The sequence below is a fragment of the Rhinoraja longicauda genome, chromosome 21, assembly GCF_053455715.1.
Source record: "Rhinoraja longicauda isolate Sanriku21f chromosome 21, sRhiLon1.1, whole genome shotgun sequence".
Lineage (NCBI taxonomy): Eukaryota > Metazoa > Chordata > Chondrichthyes > Rajiformes > Arhynchobatidae > Rhinoraja > Rhinoraja longicauda.
Genome location: NC_135973.1, coordinates 11,940,316 through 11,960,316, shown reverse-complemented (window position 1 = coordinate 11,960,316; position 20,001 = coordinate 11,940,316). Strand labels below are relative to the sequence as shown.

At 47.0% G+C, this 20,001-nt stretch overlaps 1 protein-coding gene across 1 annotated transcript in view; it reads left to right on the top strand.

Moving 5' to 3' along the window:
• baiap3 (BAI1 associated protein 3) overlaps positions 1 to 20,001 on the top strand; it is an 89,606-nt gene that overhangs the window by 47,476 nt on the left and 22,129 nt on the right. The window contains exons 13-21 of the mRNA XM_078417773.1: positions 465 to 557; positions 2,493 to 2,596; positions 3,783 to 3,900; positions 12,479 to 12,603; positions 13,240 to 13,330; positions 14,450 to 14,506; positions 17,317 to 17,414; positions 18,736 to 18,787; positions 19,834 to 19,985. Coding sequence (XP_078273899.1) covers positions 465 to 557; positions 2,493 to 2,596; positions 3,783 to 3,900; positions 12,479 to 12,603; positions 13,240 to 13,330; positions 14,450 to 14,506; positions 17,317 to 17,414; positions 18,736 to 18,787; positions 19,834 to 19,985 — 890 coding nt within the window. The remainder of the gene's footprint in view (positions 1 to 464; positions 558 to 2,492; positions 2,597 to 3,782; positions 3,901 to 12,478; positions 12,604 to 13,239; positions 13,331 to 14,449; positions 14,507 to 17,316; positions 17,415 to 18,735; positions 18,788 to 19,833; positions 19,986 to 20,001) is intronic.

Sequence of the window (20,001 nt, the reverse complement as noted above, 5' to 3'; positions counted from 1 at the left end):
GCAAAACCGATGCTCCCAAGTCTATGTAGTTCAGAGCTTATTTGGAGTTTGTAGTGTTTCATAGCCTGATGGTTGTAGGGAAGAAGTTGTTTCTGAACCTGGACATTACAGTTTGCAGGTTAATATATCTTCTTCCCAATGGCAGGAGTGAAATGAGAGCGTGGCCAGGGTGGTGTGGGTATCTGATGATGCTGGCTGCCTTTCTGAGGCAGTGTTTCCACTCCCTTTGAAGGCGGGGAGGTCGGTTCCCGTGACGGACTGGGCAGAATTGACCACTTTTGGCAGTCGTCTTCGCTCCTTTCCCCCCCCCCCCCCGGCAATGAGGTCTTTCAAGAGAGGGACCCATACCTACAGGAAGTCAGTCTGTTCAGGTGAAACGTGAACAGTGATGGGCTTGTGGGCTTGGCGTCTGTGGCCTGTCCCAAGTCTCTGAGGTTGCTGGTGACTCTGACCTCTTCTTGCAGAGAGATACCGAGTTGTGCAAGACGATGGGACCTATGAATATCCACGAGTTGCTGCTGAGGCAGCTGCTAACAACTGAAATTTCCAAATACCAAGTAAGTGCCACCCGTTACAAACAGTTCCGGGTCCATCTCGGATGGTCACGATGCACAGGAGCGTTACATTTCTCAGCCATTCTCACACTCCTCAACGTTTGCGTTTTGAATTTTTTCAAACCACTAATGGATGCAAAAGCATCTGTTGTTGTCTATAATTGAAAGCATGATTTGGAGTTTCCTCAGACTCTACCAGCGGCACAGTGCTGCTGCCTCACAGAAACCCTGGTTTAATCCTCACATCGAGTTCTGTCTGTGTGGAGTTTGCACGTTCTCCCTGTGACCACATGGGTTTCTCCAGGTGCTCCAGTTTCCACCCACATCCCACATGCGGGTTAGTGGGTTAATTGTCTTCTGTAGAATTGCCCTTGTGTGTAGAGAGTCGACGCAAATGTTGGATAACAATGGACTAGTGCGAACTGGTGATCAATGGCTGGTGTGAACTCGATGGACCAAAGGGCCTGTTTCCATGTTGTATCTCTAAACTATAAACAGGTAGATAATTAGGTATCATCTTCTGTTATCATTCTGTGCTGATGTGATACAGTCAGTGAGTCATGAAGAAATACAGCATAGAAAAAGGCTCTTATAGACAATAGACAATAGGTGCAGGAGTAGGTCATTCGGCCCTTCGAGCCAGCACCGCCATTCAATGTGATCATGGCTGATCATTCTCAATCAGTACCCCGTTCCTGCCTTCTCCCCATACCCCCTGACTCTGCTATCCTTAAGAGCTCTATCTAGCTCTCTCTTGAATGTATTCAGAGAATTGGCCTCCACTGCCCTCTGAGGCAGAGAATTCCACAGATTCACAACTCTCTGACTGAAAAAGTTTTTCCTCATCTCTGTTCTAAATGGCCTACCCCTTATTCTTAAACTGTGGCCCCTGGTTCTGGACTCCCCCAACATTGGGAACATGCTAACAACTGAAATTTCCAAATTCCAGGTAAGCTCTTGTTCACACCAATGGTCAACAACCCTTGTGGTTAGGATTTGTTGGTTATTTATATCCTGTGTTATGGAGGGAAGGCAAAATCCCAGCAAGATTTCCCTCTTGCCTTCACCTGTGAGGAGTGAGAACATCTTCAACCATGAGGGCTAAACCTTGGGATTCTGCTGCTTCGCACCGGGCGGCAAGGTGGCGCAGCGGTAGAGTTGCTGCCTCACAGCGCCAGAGACCCGGGTTCGATCCTGACTGCGGGCCCTGTCTGTACGGGGTTTGTACGTTCTCTCCATGACCTGCACGGGTTTTCTCCGGGAGCTCCGGTTTCCTCCCACACTCCGAAGACGTGCAGGTTTGTAGGCTAATTGTCTTGATAAAGTTGTAAATTGTCCCTCGTGTGTGCAGGATAGTGTTAGTGTGCAGGGATCACTGGTCGGCACGGACTCGGTGGTCGGAAGGGCCTGTTTCCGCGCTGTATCTCTAAAGTCTAAAGAACGGAAAGACACTGCAAGATCTTGGGGCTTAGAGCCAACAGTTTCAGCAACTTCAGTAAAGGAATGGATCCATGCTCCAGTTAGCGTGAACACATGGAAACATAGAAACACAGAAAATAAGTGCAGGAGTAGGCCATTCGGCCCTTCAAGCCAGCACCGCCATTCAATATGATCATGGCTGATCATCCAAAATCAGTGCCTCTTTCCTGCTTTTTCCCCCATATCCCTTGATTCCTTTAACCGTAAGAGTTAAATCTAACTCTCTCTCGCCCACAAGAGAGGAGGTGATTCATCCCCCAGTGAGACTCATCGCCTACGCTGTATCACTAAACTAAACTAAACTAAACTAAACAAAACGTCGGTCTTGGCGGCAGAACGGTGAGGTGCAGCCTGAGAGTGAACTCCTTGGTAACTGGGGCACAAAGCAGCCAGGAAACTCCTCGCAGTGCTTGCTGTGTTGGTGAGTGATTGTGATTGGCATTCCCCTCCCTCCCACAGAGTGAACGGAGCAGCGACAGCCGGGGCCTCAGCAAGCACGCGGTCACCGTCCTCTCCCAGCATGCCATGCAGATTGACCTCTCACCTCTGCAGAAGGCAGCCATGTGAGTATAACTCAGAATATATTTTCCATTAGTAATAAAGCCCGGTCAGGCCTCAAATACTATTGAAGAAACAAGGAGCTGCAGACGACGGCTCACAAATATTAAGCACGATATGTTGGAATAACTCAATGGGCCAGACAGCCTCTGTGGAGGGAATGGATAGGTGACATTTTGGGTAGGGTTCTGACCTAAAATGTCACCTTTCCATGTCCTGCAGAGATGCAACCCCACTGTTGAGTTACACCGGCACCTTATGACTTAAATATTGCCATTGAAATTCATAATTTTGAGAGCCTGGTCGTCTCAATGGTTTCTTTATTGTCACTTGCACCAGGTACAATGAAACACATTTTTTGAATACAGCTCAGCAGGGGGTGGGCGGCACGGTGGCACAGCAGTAAAGCTGCTGCCTTACAGTGCTTGCAGTGCCAGAGACCCGGGTTCCATCCTGACTAAGGGTGCTGTCCGCACGGAGTTTGTACGTTCTCCCCATGACATGCGTGGGTTTTCTCCAAAACCTTCGGTTCCTCCCACATTCCAAAGACGTGCAGGTTTGTAGGTTAATTGCCTTGGTATAAGTGTAAATTGTTCCTAATGTGTGCAGCATAGTGTTAAAGCGCGGGTATCGCCGGTCGATGCGGACTCGGTGGGCCGGAGGACCTGTTTTCACGCTGTATCTCTAAACCAAACTACAGTATGCACAGAACAGCCCTCTGAGTCCAAATGCAAGAGGCGCTATTTTGGTAGTCTGGTGTTGGGAGAGAGGTCACTGGTGAAGAGACACACAATAAACTGCCGAGGCTGGATTCTTCAGCAGAAAGGTGCTGGAAAGACTCAGGGGGCCAGTTAGCATCTGTGGAGAGAATGGACAGATGATGTTTTGGATTGGGACCCCCCCCTTCAAACCGATAAAGAGAGCTGCGTCAAATCACCCTCAGGGCAGTTACAGCACGCTTTGGATGACGAATAAAGATTCCTCTACACTATCCATCAAATGCCCTCAGGGAAATTCCTTCTCTCCAGAGATGCTGCCTGTCCCCGGAGTGCCTGGAGTGTCAGGGAAAATATGCAATAAGGGTTGGATACGGAATAAAACTCCATTTTCATTGTCCATCTGACACTCTGTATAAAAGGAGTGACAAACAGAGACAGTGAGTGAATGACGTTTCTCCCCTCACCTCTGCAGTGAGTGGCTGGCTTACAGCAAACATCATCAGCTCCAGTATGTGGACTACGGCCTCCTTCACCAGCTGCTTGAGGACCTGGATAAGAGGTCAGACCTGAACGTCCTCACTGCAGACCAGGTAACTTACTTACTTACTGCCCATTATGCCTCCTGGCATGTAGGGCAACAACGAAGGTTCTCCACTCCTGTCTGTTCTGGGCTAGTTTCTGGACACTACCCCAGGTCAATTCCATCCCTTCTGGTGTCCAGTGCAGGGCCGTTCTTGGGATACTGTCTGGTTCTCTTCCTTTCGGCTTTCACCATTGACATTCATCCTAGCGTCTGTCGATAGCCCTGGAAGTCCGTCACGCCCAGTAGTGTTGATTCCTTCAGTTGTTGTTTCCGTAACATGTTCGTTTTACGAGGCGGGGTTGTTAGGCCTGCGCTCAACCCCCGACCTGGAGGACCAGTGGATCGCTCTTCGCCTCGTCTCTACCCTCCGACCTGTCCAGCATGGGATACCCTAACAGGAGACGAATCTCCCGCTGGCACAGCTCTAGGGGTCACTGAGACACACAAGCTCCCCGACCACGACAAGGTTGCAATCCAACGGGGAGCAGACCAGGTAAGGCACTGGGATAACCGAGTATCACTGTGGAAGCCCTCCCTCTCACTTCCTCTGGAGGTGGTGACACCTTATACAGTTCCCTGGTGATCTAGGCTCATCAACACTTCCTTGTGTTACAGCGCGCTATCATTAAATTAGGAGAACAGTGTGTGTGTGGATCAAGCCACTGACTCAAATAGCATGAGTCAAAGGCATTATTCCGGCAAGGTTTGTGTAGAATGTTTCCTTAAATTGAAGGGCTCTCGACCTATACACGTTTCCCTATGTGTCTACAGGTCTGTGCTTTGATTTTGCAATTATGCGTGTGTCTGCGTGTACATGAGTATGTGCTTATGTCTGTGTGTGTATGTGTGTGTGTATCCGTGACGTATGCTTGTATGTATGTGTGCGCGTATCCGTATGTATGTGTGCATCCGTGGCCTGAGTGCATCTGTTTTTGAGTGTGTACCCTGGAAGTTGATGGGTGTGTTACTGTCCGATTGTGTGCATGTGTCTCTTTTCCCCCACTTTACATAAGATTCACATTACCAGCACTTGTGTGAATGTGCGCGTGCATGAGTGAGCACATGTACGCAGACATGTGCGTGTGTGTATATAATATATATATGTTCATTTCATGTGCCCTGTTGTGCTGTTATTGTCATGCTATATTCGTATACTCCCTTTTTAAGAATACTGTGAATATTTCCTCTTTAGTGCTGGGTACAGGCTGGGGCACTCCGGTATCTTTGGTGTAGTCAAAGAGAAAGCAGCTGTTGTTCTACCCCATGCAGCAGTGAGTTTACCTAATTAATCACATCCGACAAGCCCTTCACAGTTACAGTTTACACTGGTGCTGAGGGAGAGCAAACTGGAATTGCAGTTAATGTCATTTGAACATTTTGTGTGCGAGTCTGCCCAATACACACTGGTGCTGGGGATTTTGTGTCCACCTCATAGGATTGCTCACGGCTGTGTGCCAGATGACTCTGGTAAACTCTAACAACTCGTGGTGCTAGCAGCTAGTGGCAAACTAGTAGCACGGTGGCGCAGCAGTAGGGTTGCTGCCTTTCAGCGCCAGAGACCTAGGTTCGATCCCGACTACGGGTGCTGTCTGTACGGAGTTTGTACTTTCCCCCCGTGACCTGTGCGGGTTTTCTCCGGGAAGCTCCGGTTTCCTCCCGCATTCCAAAGACGTACAGGTTTGTAGGTTAATTGGCTTGGCATAAATGTAAATTGTCCCTCGCTGAAAAAGTTTTTCCTCATCTCAGTTCTAAATGACCTACCCCTTATTCTTAAACTGTGGCCCCTTGTTCTGGACTCCCCCAACATTGGGAACATGTTTCCTGCCTCTAACGTGTCCAACCCCTTAATAATCTTATTCGTTTCGATAAGATCTCCTCTCATCCTTCTAAATGCCAGTGTATACAAGCCTAGTCGATCCAGTCCTTCAACATACGACAGTCCCGCCATTCCGGGAATTAACCTAGTAAACCTACGCTGCATGCCCTCAATAGCAAGAATATCCTTCCTCAAATTTGGAGACCAAAACTGCACACAGTACTCCAGGTGCGGTCTCACTAGGGCCCTGTACAACTGCAGAAGGACCTCTTTGCTCCGATACTCAACTCCTCTTGTTTTGAAGGCCAACATTCCATTGGCTTTCTTCACTGCCTGCTGTACCTGCATGCTTCCTTTCAGTGACTGATGCACTAGGACACCCAGATATCGTTGTACGTCCCCTTTTCCTAACTTGACACCATTCAGATAATACTCTGCCTTCCTATTCTTAGCACCAATGTGGATAACCTCACACTTATCCACATTAAACTGCATCTGCCATGCATCCGCCCACTCACACAACCTGTCCTAGTCACCCTGCAACCTCATAGCATCTTCCTCACAGTTCACACTACCACCCAGCTTTGTATCATCTGCAAATTTGCTAACGGTACTTTTAATCCCTCATTAATGTAATTAACTTACAAACCTGTATGTCTTTGGAGTGTGGGAGGAAACCGAAACCCATGCAGGCAATGGGGAGAATGTACGAAATCCGTACAGATCTGTAGTCAGGATTGAACCCGGGTCTCCGGCGCTGTAAGGCAGCAATTCCACTGCTGCGCCACCGTGCCGTTCCCTTCCCAACATGATGAGTGGTAAATCCTTCCACCAGCTTTACCGTTGTCCTGCTCCCCCTCAGTGAGTTTAGTTTTGTTTGGATTAGAGATACAGCATGGGAACAGGCCCTTCCGCCCACCGAGTCCGCGCCTGCCAGCGATTACCCCGCACACCAGCGCGATCCTACACTCTCGGAACAATATACAGAAGGCAATTAGCCTACAAAACATGCATGTCTTGGGAATGTGGGAGGGAACCAGAGCACCTGGAGAAAACCCAAGTAGTCACCGGGAGAACGTGCAAACTTCATACAGACAGCGGCTGTAGTCAGGATCAAACCCGGGTCTCTGGCGCTGTAAGGCAGCAACTCTACTGCTGCACCACTGTGCCGCCCAAGTGCGGAACTGGCCAATTCCTTGCATCACACCTTTAAGGGTTCTGAGAATATTTTCACCTTAAATAACATTTAATATCGAGAAAGTCAACATGACATTTTATTTAATATCAAGTGGCTGCGACACTCTTCTGAGTGTCAACCCAATTTAGCTCTTTCTATAGTAAAGATCACAAATCACAAGTGCCATGAATAACTCCATGAGTTGAGAAGAAAGGCCCCAGAACAGTAAATATCAGTTGCATGAGTTAGGACTCAATGCCCAAAATAATGACACAACATAGAAACATGGAAAAAACATGCAGGAGTAGGCCATTCGGCCCTTCGAGCCAGCACCATCATTCAATATAATCTTGGCTGATCATCCAAACTCAGTACCCCGTTTCTGCTTTCTCCCCATATTCCTTGATTCCGTTAGCCTCAAGAACTATATCTAACTCTCTTTTGAAAACATCTAGTGAATTGGCTTCCACTGCCATCTGTGGCAGAGAATTCCACTGATTCACAACTCTCTAGGTGAAGAAGTTTTTCCTCATCTCAGTCCTAAATGGCCTACCCTTTATTCTTAAACAGTGACCCCTGGTTCTGGACATCCCCAATATGGGGAACATTTTTCCTGCATCTAGCCTGTCCAATCCCTTAAGAATTGTATATGTTTCTATAAGATCCCCTTTCCCTCTTCAAAATTACAGTGAATATAAGCCCAGTCGATCCATTCTTTCATCATATGTCGGTCCCGCCATCCAGGGAATTAACCTGGTGAACCTACGCTGCATTCCCTCAATAGCAAGAATGTCCTTCGTTAAATTAGGAGACCAAAACTGCACACAATAGTCCAGGTGCGGTCACACCAGGGCCCTGTACAACTGCAGTAGGACCTCCTTGCTCCTGTACTCAAATCCTCTCGCTATGAAGGCCAACATGCCATTTGCTTTCCTCACTGCCTGCTGTACCTGCATGCTTACTTTCAGTGACTGATGTACAAGGACACCCGGGTCTTGTTGCACCTCCCCTTTCCCTAATCTGACACCATTCAGATAATAATCTGCCTTCTTGTTCTTCTTGAACAGAATCTATTTAATACTGTAATAAAACAAGATTTCGAGAACAACAGCAATTCAGGGACAACATAGAAAAATGGAATAGAATGCCCCCTCTAGTGATGTTACACATGTACTACAAGTAGAGCACAAAGCCACCAACTTTGTTCTTCAACTGCAGAATAAAAGCAATGTCGTCCCACTGTTGCTTACAAACACTGTCATTGAAGTTTTGATTTAGGAATGGAGAAAACTAACAATAATTCAAGAAGAAGGTTTTGTTGCAAGGTAGATATTGCATGATTGTTCACAAAATCACCAAAGAAAACACGCATGTCAAATAACCACATTATCATATAGAGTCATAGAGTGATAAAGCGTGGAAACAGGCCCTTCGGCCCAACTTGCCCACACAGGCCAACATGTCCCATCTACACTAGTCCTACCTGCCAGTATTTGGTCCATATCCCTCCAAACCTGTCCCATCCATGTACCTGTCCAACTGCTTCTTAAATGTTGGCATAGTCATATCCAGTAGATACTATAAAACTATAGGAACTGATACAAATGTCAGAGTAATCCAAAGGGCCATGGGTTGATGTTGGTGTTGGCTTAGTGGGTTGGAATTGGCGTTGGCTTTACAGATCTATATTCTGGTGATAACGTTGTCAAATACCACAGTCGACTTCCTGTTGTAGAAATCATCTGTTCTACTTCTGTGAATGCCACTGAACCAAAGCTTGAAAGTGTCTGTGTTGCTTGGTGCACTGCAGATATGGTCCAATAGTTCTTTATTGCCATGTGTACCAAAATACAGTTGAATTATTTGTCTGCATACAGTTTGAATGATTGGGCAGCAAAGTAGCGCAGTGGTAGAGTTGCTACCTTACAGCGCCAGCAGAGATCTGGGGTCAATCCTGACTATGGATGCTGTTGCACGTAGTTTGTATGTTTCCGTGACCACGTTGGTTTTCTCTACTTGCTCCAGTTCCCCTCCCCGCAATCCAAAGACTTGCAGGCTTGTAGGTTAATTGGCTTCTGTAAATTGTCCCCAGTGATGTGTAGGATAGAACTAGTGTGTATGTGTGGTCAGTGGTCGGCATGGACTCGGTGGACTAAAGGGCCTGTTTCCACCCTGTATCTCTAAACTAAACTAAGTAAGCACAATATTAGATTAGATATAAAGAAAAGATGTATAACACAGCAAAGAGTAGCCGGAAGCCAGAGGATTGGGAAACTTTCATAGGACAACAGAAGGTAACAAAACGGGCAATACTGGCTGAAAAGATGAAGTACGAGGGGAAGCTGGCCAAGAATATAAAGAAGGACAGTAAAAGCTTCTTTAGATATGTTAAGAGAAAAAGAGTAGCAAAGTCAAATGTGGCAGACACGGGTGAATTTATTATGGGTAACAAGGAAATGGCAGAAGAATTGAACAGGTACTTTGGATCTGTCTTCACTAAGGAAGACACAAACAATCTCCCAGATGTACTGGAGGACAGAGGATCTAGGGGGGTAGAGGAACTGAAATAAATTTTCATTAGGCGAGAAATAGTATTGGGTAGACTAATGGGACTGATGATAAATCCCCAGGGCCTGATGGTCTGCATCCCAGGGTCCTCAGGGAGGTGGCTCTAGAAATAGTGGACGCATTGGTGATCATTTTCCAATGTTCAATAGATTCAGGATCAGTTCCTGTGGATTGGAGGATAGCAAATGTTATCCCACTTTTCAAGAAAGGAGCGAGAGAGAAAACGGGGAATTACAGACCAGTTAGCCTGACTTCGGTGGTGGGAAAGATGCTGGAGTCAATTATTAAAGAGATAATAACGGTGCATTTGAATAGCAGTAAAAGGATAAGTCCAAGTCAGCATGGATTTATGAAAGGGAAATCATGCTTGACTAATCTTCTGGAATTTTTTGAGGACGTGACAAGTAAAATGGATGAAGCCTTTGATAAGAAAGGCTTTCAGAAAGCCTTTGATAAGGTCCCACACGGGAGATTGGTGACTAAAGTTAGAGTACATGGTATTGGGGGTAGGGTGTTGACATGGATAGAAAATTGGTTGGCAGACAGGAAGCAAAGAGTAGGAGCAAACGGGTCCTTTTCAGAATGGCAGGCAGTGGCAAGTGGAGTGCCGCAAGGCTCGGTGTTGGGGCCGCAACTGTTTACCATATATATTAATGATTTGGAAGAGGGAATTAGAAGCAACACTAGCAAGTTTGCGGATGACACAAAGCTGGGTGGCAGTGTAAACCGTGAAGAGGATGTTAGGAGGTTGCAGGGTGACCTGGACAGGTTGAGTGAGAGGACAGATGCGTGGCAAATGCAGTATAATATAGATAAATGTGAGGTTATCCACTTTGACGGCAAAAACAAGGAGGCAGATTATTATCTCAATGGAGTCAGGTTAGGTAAGGGGGAGGTGCAGTGAGACGATCAGCCATGATCACAATGAATGGCGGTGCTGGCTCGAAGGGCCGAATGGCCTCCTCCTGCACATATTTTCTGTTTCTCTCGATAAACAAATCAAAGTGTTTAGTAATAGTCCACTGAGAACATATACAAGAGACGGCAGGTTTTGGCACCATTTTCAAAGTCCAAGCTGCTTAAAGTGCTGCTGGCCCTATAGGGTCGGCTTGGCCAAGTGAACGTACACATCCTCCACTGCTGCTCCACTGATCTGAACCGCTGCAAATAATGAGGATGGATAATGGATCACTGTTTAAGAGTGAGCCCTTCAGCAAGTTGATAACCCACCCAGGTTTTGTATATCACAGGGTCACACCTGGCTGGCTGCAAGCCGGTGGTGAAGTGATATATGCAAAGGGTGAAGCAGATCATCCGTTTTCATGTCGAAGGGAAGCAAGGGCTTTATTGGTTACAAAGCAAGGCTGAAATCAGAGACTGGAGCAACGCAAGCCCCACTTGTTTCAATACAATCTCCTCCAGAGATTCCCACGTGTCTGATGATCAGTGTGCAAATCAGCACAAACAAAACGGCATGCAATAGATAACCTCAGGATCGAAGAAGAAACCGCAAAACCTCAGTTAATTCAACAACGAACACCTCCCGTCCAGAATTTATCACGTAAAACTGATGCAAGGACTCGTATCAAAATGGTTATTTTAACTATCATGGAAGAATGGAGGGTTGTACTGTTATTGTTGTTCTAGGTTAGTACATCTTTTTGAGTAGACCAGGTCTATTTCTTCTTCAAGACTCTATGCCGCTCTGAACCTGTCAGTATCTTGGATGCATTAATAAAGAAAGCCAGTGCTTATTCTGGTGTTTACCCACCCGACACAAGCTTTGATCGCACCCGGCCACATCTGAAACACATGGGTCAGTGAAGTCAGCTTTATAAAAGACTGTCAAGTCCGCAGATCAGACAAGTCAACATTCTCAAGCTTAAGTGCAGGTGACTGTTTAAAGGTTCATCACAAAGACACTCTGTCCAGGAATCCTCAACGCTGGGTCAGATAAGGTGCAGGTTGGCGCACAAGCTGACTTCTAATTTGCTCCTCGTCATGCAGTAATTAGTCTGCCTAATTAGTTACCATCATGAAGGATTTACTGGCCACAGTTTACAAGTGCCTTTACACCGGTTCTCAATGAAATGGGTAATTTGATTTGTGATTAATGCCAAACCAATGCTTTTCAGGGCAGGATTAATTGGTGTTTATTAATGTGATGCGGGAAAGGATCGATCTTAATTTAATCATGTCGCCTCAACCTTCTATATATCAGAGAATGCCACCCTAGTTTATGTATTCTCGCCCAGTAATTTAAACTTTAGAAAGTGGGGTTCATTCTGATAAATCTATATTTCGCAGTCTCAAAGACAAACATGTCTTTCCTACATTATGTTCCACAGAACTGCTCACGACATTCTTAGAGTAACCGGTCAAAACCGGTCCAAGTAGGCAGCACAGTGGTACAGCGGTAGTGTTGCTGCCTGAAAACGCCCGGGTTCAATTCTAACTGTGGGTAGGAAGGAACTGCAGATGCTGGTTTAAACTGAAGATAGACACAAATTGCTGGAGTAACTCAGCGGGACAGGCAGCACCCCTGGAGAGAAGGAATGGGTTAACGTTTCGGGTCGAGACTCTTGGTACTGTCTATAGGAAGTCTGTACGTTCTCCCCTGTAACCGCGTGGGTTTTCTTCGGGTGCTCCGGCTTCCTCCCACACTCCAAAGACTTACAGGTTTGTAGGTTAATTGGGTTCGGTTGGTTGTAAAAATTGTCCTGAGTGTGTGTAGGTGATGGCTGGTGGTTGTGGACTCAGTGGACAGAAAGGCCTGTTTCCATGTTGTTTCTCCAAAGTCTAAAGTCTCTACCTCGTTGACCAGACAGAGGAACGGATGGTAAACTGCAGGAGTAGGTTACTCTACCCGACATCTTCCACCGGTAACTTACATCACACCCACCTCCACCCACAACACCTGGACACTTATGATTTGTTACAGTTTACTCTGTGGCAGGCAGCACAGTTCTCCTCTCTAAAGTCCTTTGTTATGGTCATCTCATGTGTAACTTTGGTTTGTTGCAGGAAGAGTCCCTTGGCAATAGTTTCGTCTTTTTCATCGACTACTGCTGGATGTTGCTGCAAAGGATGAGGCAGGTCTTTCCCTTCAACTCTCCAAAGGCACTGAAGCAGCTGGAACTGATGCTGAGGTAACGCAGACGAATTTGTGCCAGACCAAACCAAGCTAGGTTAAGCTGCGACAAGCCAAAGCAGCCTGCATTACGCCAGAGCAAATCAGGTTATTCTGATCCAAGCCAGACTGGGCTATACAGGGCCAGACTAAGGCAATCTAGACCAAACCATGTAGACACAATGGACCAAATCTAGCAGGGCAGGCCTGACCAAATGAAGCCAAACGGAAATTGGAGGAAAAGCACCTCATATTTCGCTTGTAGACACAAAATGCTGGAGTAACAGCGGGTCAGGCAGCATCTCGGGTGAGAAGGAATGGGTGACGTTTCGGGTCGAGATCCTTCTTCAGACTGATGTCGGGGGAGGGGGTGGGACAAGGACAGGATGTAGTCGGAGATAGGAAGACTAGTGGGAGAACTGGGAAGGGGGAGGGGATAGAGAGGGAAAGCAGGGACTATCTGAAGTTTGGGCAGTTTACAACCCAGCTGTATGAATATTGATCTCTCTAATTTCAAGTAACCCTTGCATTCCCTCTCCCTCCATCCCTTCCCCACCCCAGGCGGCTTAGTTTGCGTAGTTTCACTGTTTGTATCGACTAGTTATCCACCTCCTCTCATTCTTTCTCCTGATCTTTCCACCTTCAATACTTTCAGGTGCTTGCTGAAGATGTATTCTATGGTGGCCTTCAATGTTCTCTGCCCTGTTCACAAGCAGCTCCACGTGGAGATAGTTGCAACAGTAAAGGTACAGTGTGATCTCCATTGGCAATAATCTGACGTTGCAGCACAACCTAAGAAAGTGGCATCTCAGTCCACCTGTCCTGAGCATTGCTCAAGGGAGTGAGTCCGTCTGATGTAAAGTTTCCAGAAGGCTGTTGGTAAAGTGTGTCAGGGGTTATGGGGAGAAGGTAGGAGAATAGGGTTAGGAGGGAGAGATAGATTAGCCATGATTGGATGGCGGAATAGACTCAATGGGCTGAATAGGCTAATTCTGCTCCTATCACTTATGACCTGATGAAGTGGCACAGGTGAGGCTTCTCAGCAATGAATTGTGTGGAGTCTCAATGAGCCATGACATGTATCAGTAACAGCTGCAAATGGTGGAGAGTCACAGTGGGGAAGATGTCAATGGATCCTTGGCTGATCCCAGTTTATAACGGTTTATGACATAGAATATCAGTCACAAGATATAAATTCTCACGAACTGTGAGCAGAGGAGAGAGTCAAGGGTTAAATGCAAACATGGTTTATCATGAACAGAAATGATGCTACTATCTGAATAATAATGAAAGGCGTGCGTGTACCCTGGGAGGGAGAGAGGTCATGGCTAAGTGGCGGATGATAAAGTTCTTGGAGCACCAGTTACCAATGAAGCTCGGTTTCTCCACTATCTTTAAGGTGGGCAGAAAGGCAACACTACATTCGCAAACTACGACTGCCCCAACCTTTCATCTGTTGATGTGAATGGACGGAGATATGTCAGTAGGGACACACAGAGAAGCACACTTCTTGATGCTCGAGTTGTGCAGTTTCAGTTGGTTACAGTGGGGGTTAGATCCGAAGCACTGATTATAGTTAAAGTTTCAGGTCTTGATGAAAATCAGGAGCTGTGGAACAGGCACTGTAGACTGTGCATTATTACCTTTGGGTCAGATTAACACAGTCGCAGTCAGATTCGGAAGATGCTTGGCTGTAATGGTCAAGAGAGACAAGAGTGTTTTAATTGTCATGTAAAGATATTCTTGCATGCTGCAGTTTTGCAGGCAGAGTGGATTGTGACAATGCATTGATGACTGGGTATCAAGTGCAACAATGGCCCAGAGTAAAGTGACAATGTGTAATTTGTACTGTACTCATTTTATAGAAATCCACACTTGAATGGTACGAGAAAACGCGTGATAACTTGAAACCAGAAATCCAGGTACGTTAATGTGAACATGGCAGAGTGTGCAATGTGAAGAAGGGTCTCGACCCAAAACGTCACCCATTCCTTCTCTCCAAAGATGCTGCCTGTCCTGCTGAGTTCCTCCAGCTTTTAGTGTCTATCTTCAGTTTAAACCAGTTCCTTCCTACACAATGTGACTTGCTGTTTGGCCACTCAGTCTCACTGTGTTTATTGATGAACTGATGTTTAGCGAGAAGACTATTGTCAGAACTCACTGGTGCTCACTTCATCAGTTCTGACGAAGGGTCTTTGACCCAAAACTGCTTCTCTTCTCCTCAGATGAGGCCTGAGCTGCTGAATATATTCATTGACAATAGACAATAGACAACAGGTGCAGGAGTAGGCCATTCGGCCCTTTGAGCCAGCACCGCCATTCAATGTGATCATGGCTGATCAGTCTCAATCAGTACCCTGGTCCTGCCTTCTCCCCATACCCCCTGACTCCGCTATCCTTAAGAGCTCTATCTAGCTCTCTCTTGAATGCATTCAGAGAATTGGCCTCCACTGCCTTCTGAGGCAGAGAATTCCACAGATTCACAACTCTCTGACTGAATTTTTTTTTCCTCATCTCCGTTCTAAATGGCCTACCCCTTATTCTTAAACTGTGGCCCCTTGTTCTGGACTCCCCCAACACTGGGAACATGTTTCCTGCCTCTAACGTGTCCAACCCCTTAATAATCTTAGAGTTAGAATTCTCTAATTTTAGGTAACTTCTACATACACTCCCCTCACACCTCCCTTTCTTTCCCCCACCCGTTCCTCCACTAAATGTCAGTTAACCAGTTCCACAGTTCTCAACCATGTATCCCTCTTGGGATCACCCCGTCCTTAGCCAACAATTGGCCTATCAGGGAACCTGAGGTCATCTGTTGCCGACCCTGATTTGTCCTGGTCTTTTCCTACTTCTAGTTCCCTCCCCCTTACACTCTGTCTGAGCAAGGGTCCTAGAAACATAGAAACATAGAAAATAGGTGCAGGAGTAAGCCATTCGGCCCTTCGAGCCTGCACCGCCATTCAATATGATCATGGCTGATCATCCAGCTCAATAACCTGTACCTGCCTTCTCTCCATACCCCCTGATCCCTTTAGCCACAAGGGCCACATCTAACTCCCTCTTAAATATAGCCAATGAACTGTCCTCATTGTGGCAGAGAATTCCACAGACTCGTCCTGACCCCAAAACATTACCAAAACATTACCTATCCATTTTCTCCAGAGATGCTGCCTGACTCGCTGAGTTGCTTGAGCATTTTGTGCTTATCTCTGCTGTGTATTTACTTCATTTTTAGATTTCGATCTAGAGATTTTTTTTTTCGATTTCCAGCATCTGCAGTTTTTTTTTAAATTTTCACGGTCAGTATGCCTGCACCAGCTCAGAATATCGTAAGGTTGGCGAGTGATCTTTTCTTCAACTGAGTTGAAGGAGCACGTTCCTGCACATCTCTCAGTTGACAAAGACTGAATGAAGTCAAGTGGCTCCACCCCATGACAACCTGTCTGTTGGAATGTTGGAGAGCATTCGGTTTAGGATTGGGGTGTTGTATTTTTGGTTAGTTTAGTTTAGTTTAGAGGTATAGCGCGGAAACGGGCCCTTTGGCCCACGAGTCCGCACCAACCAGCAAGCCTCGCACACTAACGCTATTCTACACACACTAGGGACAATTTACAAATATACCAAGCCAATTAGCCTACAAACCTGGAGTGTGGGAGGAAACCGGAGCACCAGGGGAAAACCCACGAGTTCACGGGGAGAACGTACAAACTCCGTACATGCAGCACCTGTAGTTAGGATCGAACCCAGTGATGAGAGGATGGGTGATAACACCTCCTCCACAATAACTCTCAACACTGAGTTGCCCCACAAGGATGCGTTCTCAGTCCCCGACAATACTCACTTTATACTCACAATTGTACGGCCAAATTTGCCTCTAATTCCATCGACAAGTTTGCAGATGATACCGCTGTGGCGGACCAAATCATGAGCAATGACAAAACAGAGTATAGGAAGGAACTAGAGAACTTAGTGGTATGGTGCCAGGACAATAACCTTTCCCTCAATGTCAGCAAGACCAAAGGAGCTGGTTGTTGACTTTAGGGAGCATAGTAGAACCAATGGTGCGGATGTGGAAAAGTTCCTTTGCATTAATATTACCAATGATCTCTCATGGACCAACCATGTTGATGTGACAGCCAAGAAGGCCCACCAACGCCTCTACGTCCTGAGTAGACTGAGGAAATTCAGCATGTCACCTGTGACTCTTACAAACTTTTACAGATGTACCCTAGGAAGCTTATTGCCAGGTTGCATCACAGCTTGGCTTGGGAACAACCCTGCCCAAGACTGCAAGAAATTGCAGAGTTGTAGATGTAGCCCAGTCCATCACACAGACCAGTTTTCCCACCATTGACTCCATCGACACCTCTGCTCAGAAAGCGGTACCGGCAGACTCAGGAACAGATTCTTTCCCTCCTTTATCAGCCTTCTGAATTGTCCTTCCACAAGGTAGGGTACTGTTTCTCTTCTACTCCACTGAGCGCAGGAAAGGCAGGTTGCAGTTGGCGTTTTGAGGGTGAGCTGGGTTCAGAGTGCAGGACAAGTTGGGCTTGGGGTTTTAGGGTGAGTTGGACCTGAGGGGTGGGAAGTGAGTTCAGTTTGGAATTTTTGAGGGCTAGTTGAATTCAGAATGGAAGGGGTTTTGGGGTGAGTTGGGCGTGACAGTGTGAGGTGATTTATGTTTGGAAAAGGAACAATCCTTGCATTGTAAAGCACTGACTTTAAATTGCAGTCAGACCAGGCTCGGCTGATGGCTCTGGTCCAGTTGGTCGACACAGTTTGCACAGACTTACGCAAAAAACAAAACCACTACAACAAAATATTTATAAGGTAAGCATCAGAGTTTTTTTTCTGTTTAATAGCATTTCAATTCCTTTAGGAGAATAAATTAAGGATGTCCATGCTATGGAGTAAAGTCAGCGTGATAGCATGGATCAGGTACACGGTATAGCTTGAGATACAGAGTAACTCAGTGGGTCAGGTAGAATCCCTGGAGAATATGGATCGGTGACGTTTCGGGTCGGGACCCTTCTGCAGAGTCTGAAGAAGGACTCTGACCTGAAGGACCACTGATCCATGTTATGCAGGGATCCTACCTGACCCGCTGAGTTTCTCCAGCTCTCTGTGCCTCTGTTTTTGGTAAACCAGCATCTGCGGTTCCTTGATTCTATACGGTAAAGCTTCCTCGATCCACCACGGCCTGTTCCATGGGACACTTTTTGCCTCATTTAAGTCCACAAGATTCACCATAAACCTGCTCCTGCTCCCCTGCTCTGAACTGCAGACCCACCTTTGACAATTTTGTTTGGAGTTATTGCAGAATTTTGATTTGGCCGCAAAGCCTGGGCAGTTAATTAGGAACACAGACCTGCCCAGCACCTGCATTCCCCTTTCGACCGAATAGCCTGATTCCAGAGGAACTGCTCTGTCTGGGGCCAATGTGGTCGCAGGAGTTGCTGGAAGGTGAATGCATGAGGGGGTCAGCTTGTGGGGACTCCGGCTCCAGTGCCTTTGGCTCTCCTGAGCCTCACTCACAAGGCAGTGGAGTGCTATTTGACCCACAGCCGGGACCTGGTTGATGGAAGCCACGGCATGTCCACATGCCGGTGGGCCGACACATCGCATCTCTAGGGGCCATCTTCCTCCAAGACCCCCACCAAGTTTCGCTCAGGACCAAAGGTTGTCCTAGTTACCATGTGTTGCCACTGTGGGAGTCTCGTTGGAGCCTTTCACCATCATCACTCGCAGATGGACGGATGTCGTCTGTGCCTATTGTAGGATGTTTTCTTAGTCTACTGTGGACCTGGACAGGGTGAGGGAAGGGAGGGTGGGGTTAGTGGTTGTTGGGAAGTGGAGGGGGGAACAGGATTGAGAGTGTGGGATTTGATGAGAGAGTGGAGCTGAGTGGAGGAGATGGGAATGGAGGATGGGGCATCAGCACAGAGGGTTGCTCTTGGTGAATGGCCACAAGTTCTCGTGTCCATTTGTCACGATCTGGCTCTGCCAGTTTGGAGCCACGCCTCATTCTTTACTAGTCTCTGCAGAGAGGGTGCAATGTGCATGCCAATATGTGAATAAACTTCTCAAAGGGTTGTAACTGCATTGAACTGCTATTCCTGGTGAATTCAGGAGGATTTCTTTCTGTTTGTAGTGTTGTGAAGATTGATTACTTCAGTTTGACTTATCAGCAGCTGGAGAAACTGGTAAGGAGATTGGAACCGACTGTGTGTGAAACCTATGTGCCCACAGCATCTGAGGGGCTCCCACAGCACAGCCAAGCTCCCCCAACGTATGTGTGGTCACAGAGTGAGCTCCTTATGTTAGTGTGATACACCCCCACCCCTCCGCGTGTGGGGCTGAGACCTTCATGATAGACATTCAATGAGTCCCCTCAATGTGCGAGGTTCTGAGAGTAGACCCCAACCTTCTCCACCATGACAGACATCGATGGTGAGCTTGCCATGGGTCCAAGCAACCCAGGTGTGGAAGACCAGCTTGTACCCAGGCACTTCCCAGACTGGGTCAATGTGTAGATGCTTCAGTGACCCAGGGTCCTGGGTTCCACTTTCTTCCAATGTTGCACCTCACTTGATGATCTCCCATTGTTGATGTATTCCTCCAATTCCACAACACCAAGGTTACCCTCACCGTACCTCCCCACTCCTCATTTAGGGTTTTCTGATCAGGTGGATGATTTTAAACCCCAACCTAACCTTGCACCTGGCTCTCACAATGAGAGAGCGGGATCCAGCCAAGATGGGTGTTGTCCATCACCAATTAACCACAGCCTGATAACCTGGGCTTCCTGTTTTCAGAATCAGAGCATCATTCAGGACCTGAAGCTCCATTTTATATTTATGGACCCTGCCTCTTTGCCAATAAATCCATCAGAATGGTTTCTGTTTCTAATAGGCTCCCTTTCCATTGACTGGACAGAGTGGGAAGAGGCGAACATTATTGTGATATAGCACCACCTGAGTGGTGCTCTCATCTTTTTCCTCCCTTCCCTTCCACCTACATTCCTTCCTCTAGCTTCACAATTCGCAACTCTTCAATCCTTTTTGCCCCACACCTTCTGTCTTTTCATCTCTGGCCTTGGTCCAACCATCTGCCTGTTAAAAGGCCCTCCTCACCTGCACCAACCTGTTACCTGCCAGGCTTTCTCCTGCCTCTCCTCAACGTGTCTTTCCATATCTCTGGGTGAGTCACAACCTGTTTCCTTAAGCTGCCAATTTGATGTCTCTTACAGGTCGCAGATGATGTCCTGGCGCTAATGGAGGAGCTGGGAGCGGCCATTGAACTGGAGAGATCAAGAATGTCCCAGCAGATCGCTGTGACCCTGTTTGAGTTGTACCTGTCGCTGAAAGAAGTGAAACACTTCAAGGAATTCCTTCCATTGAAGTAAGTTACCTGTAGC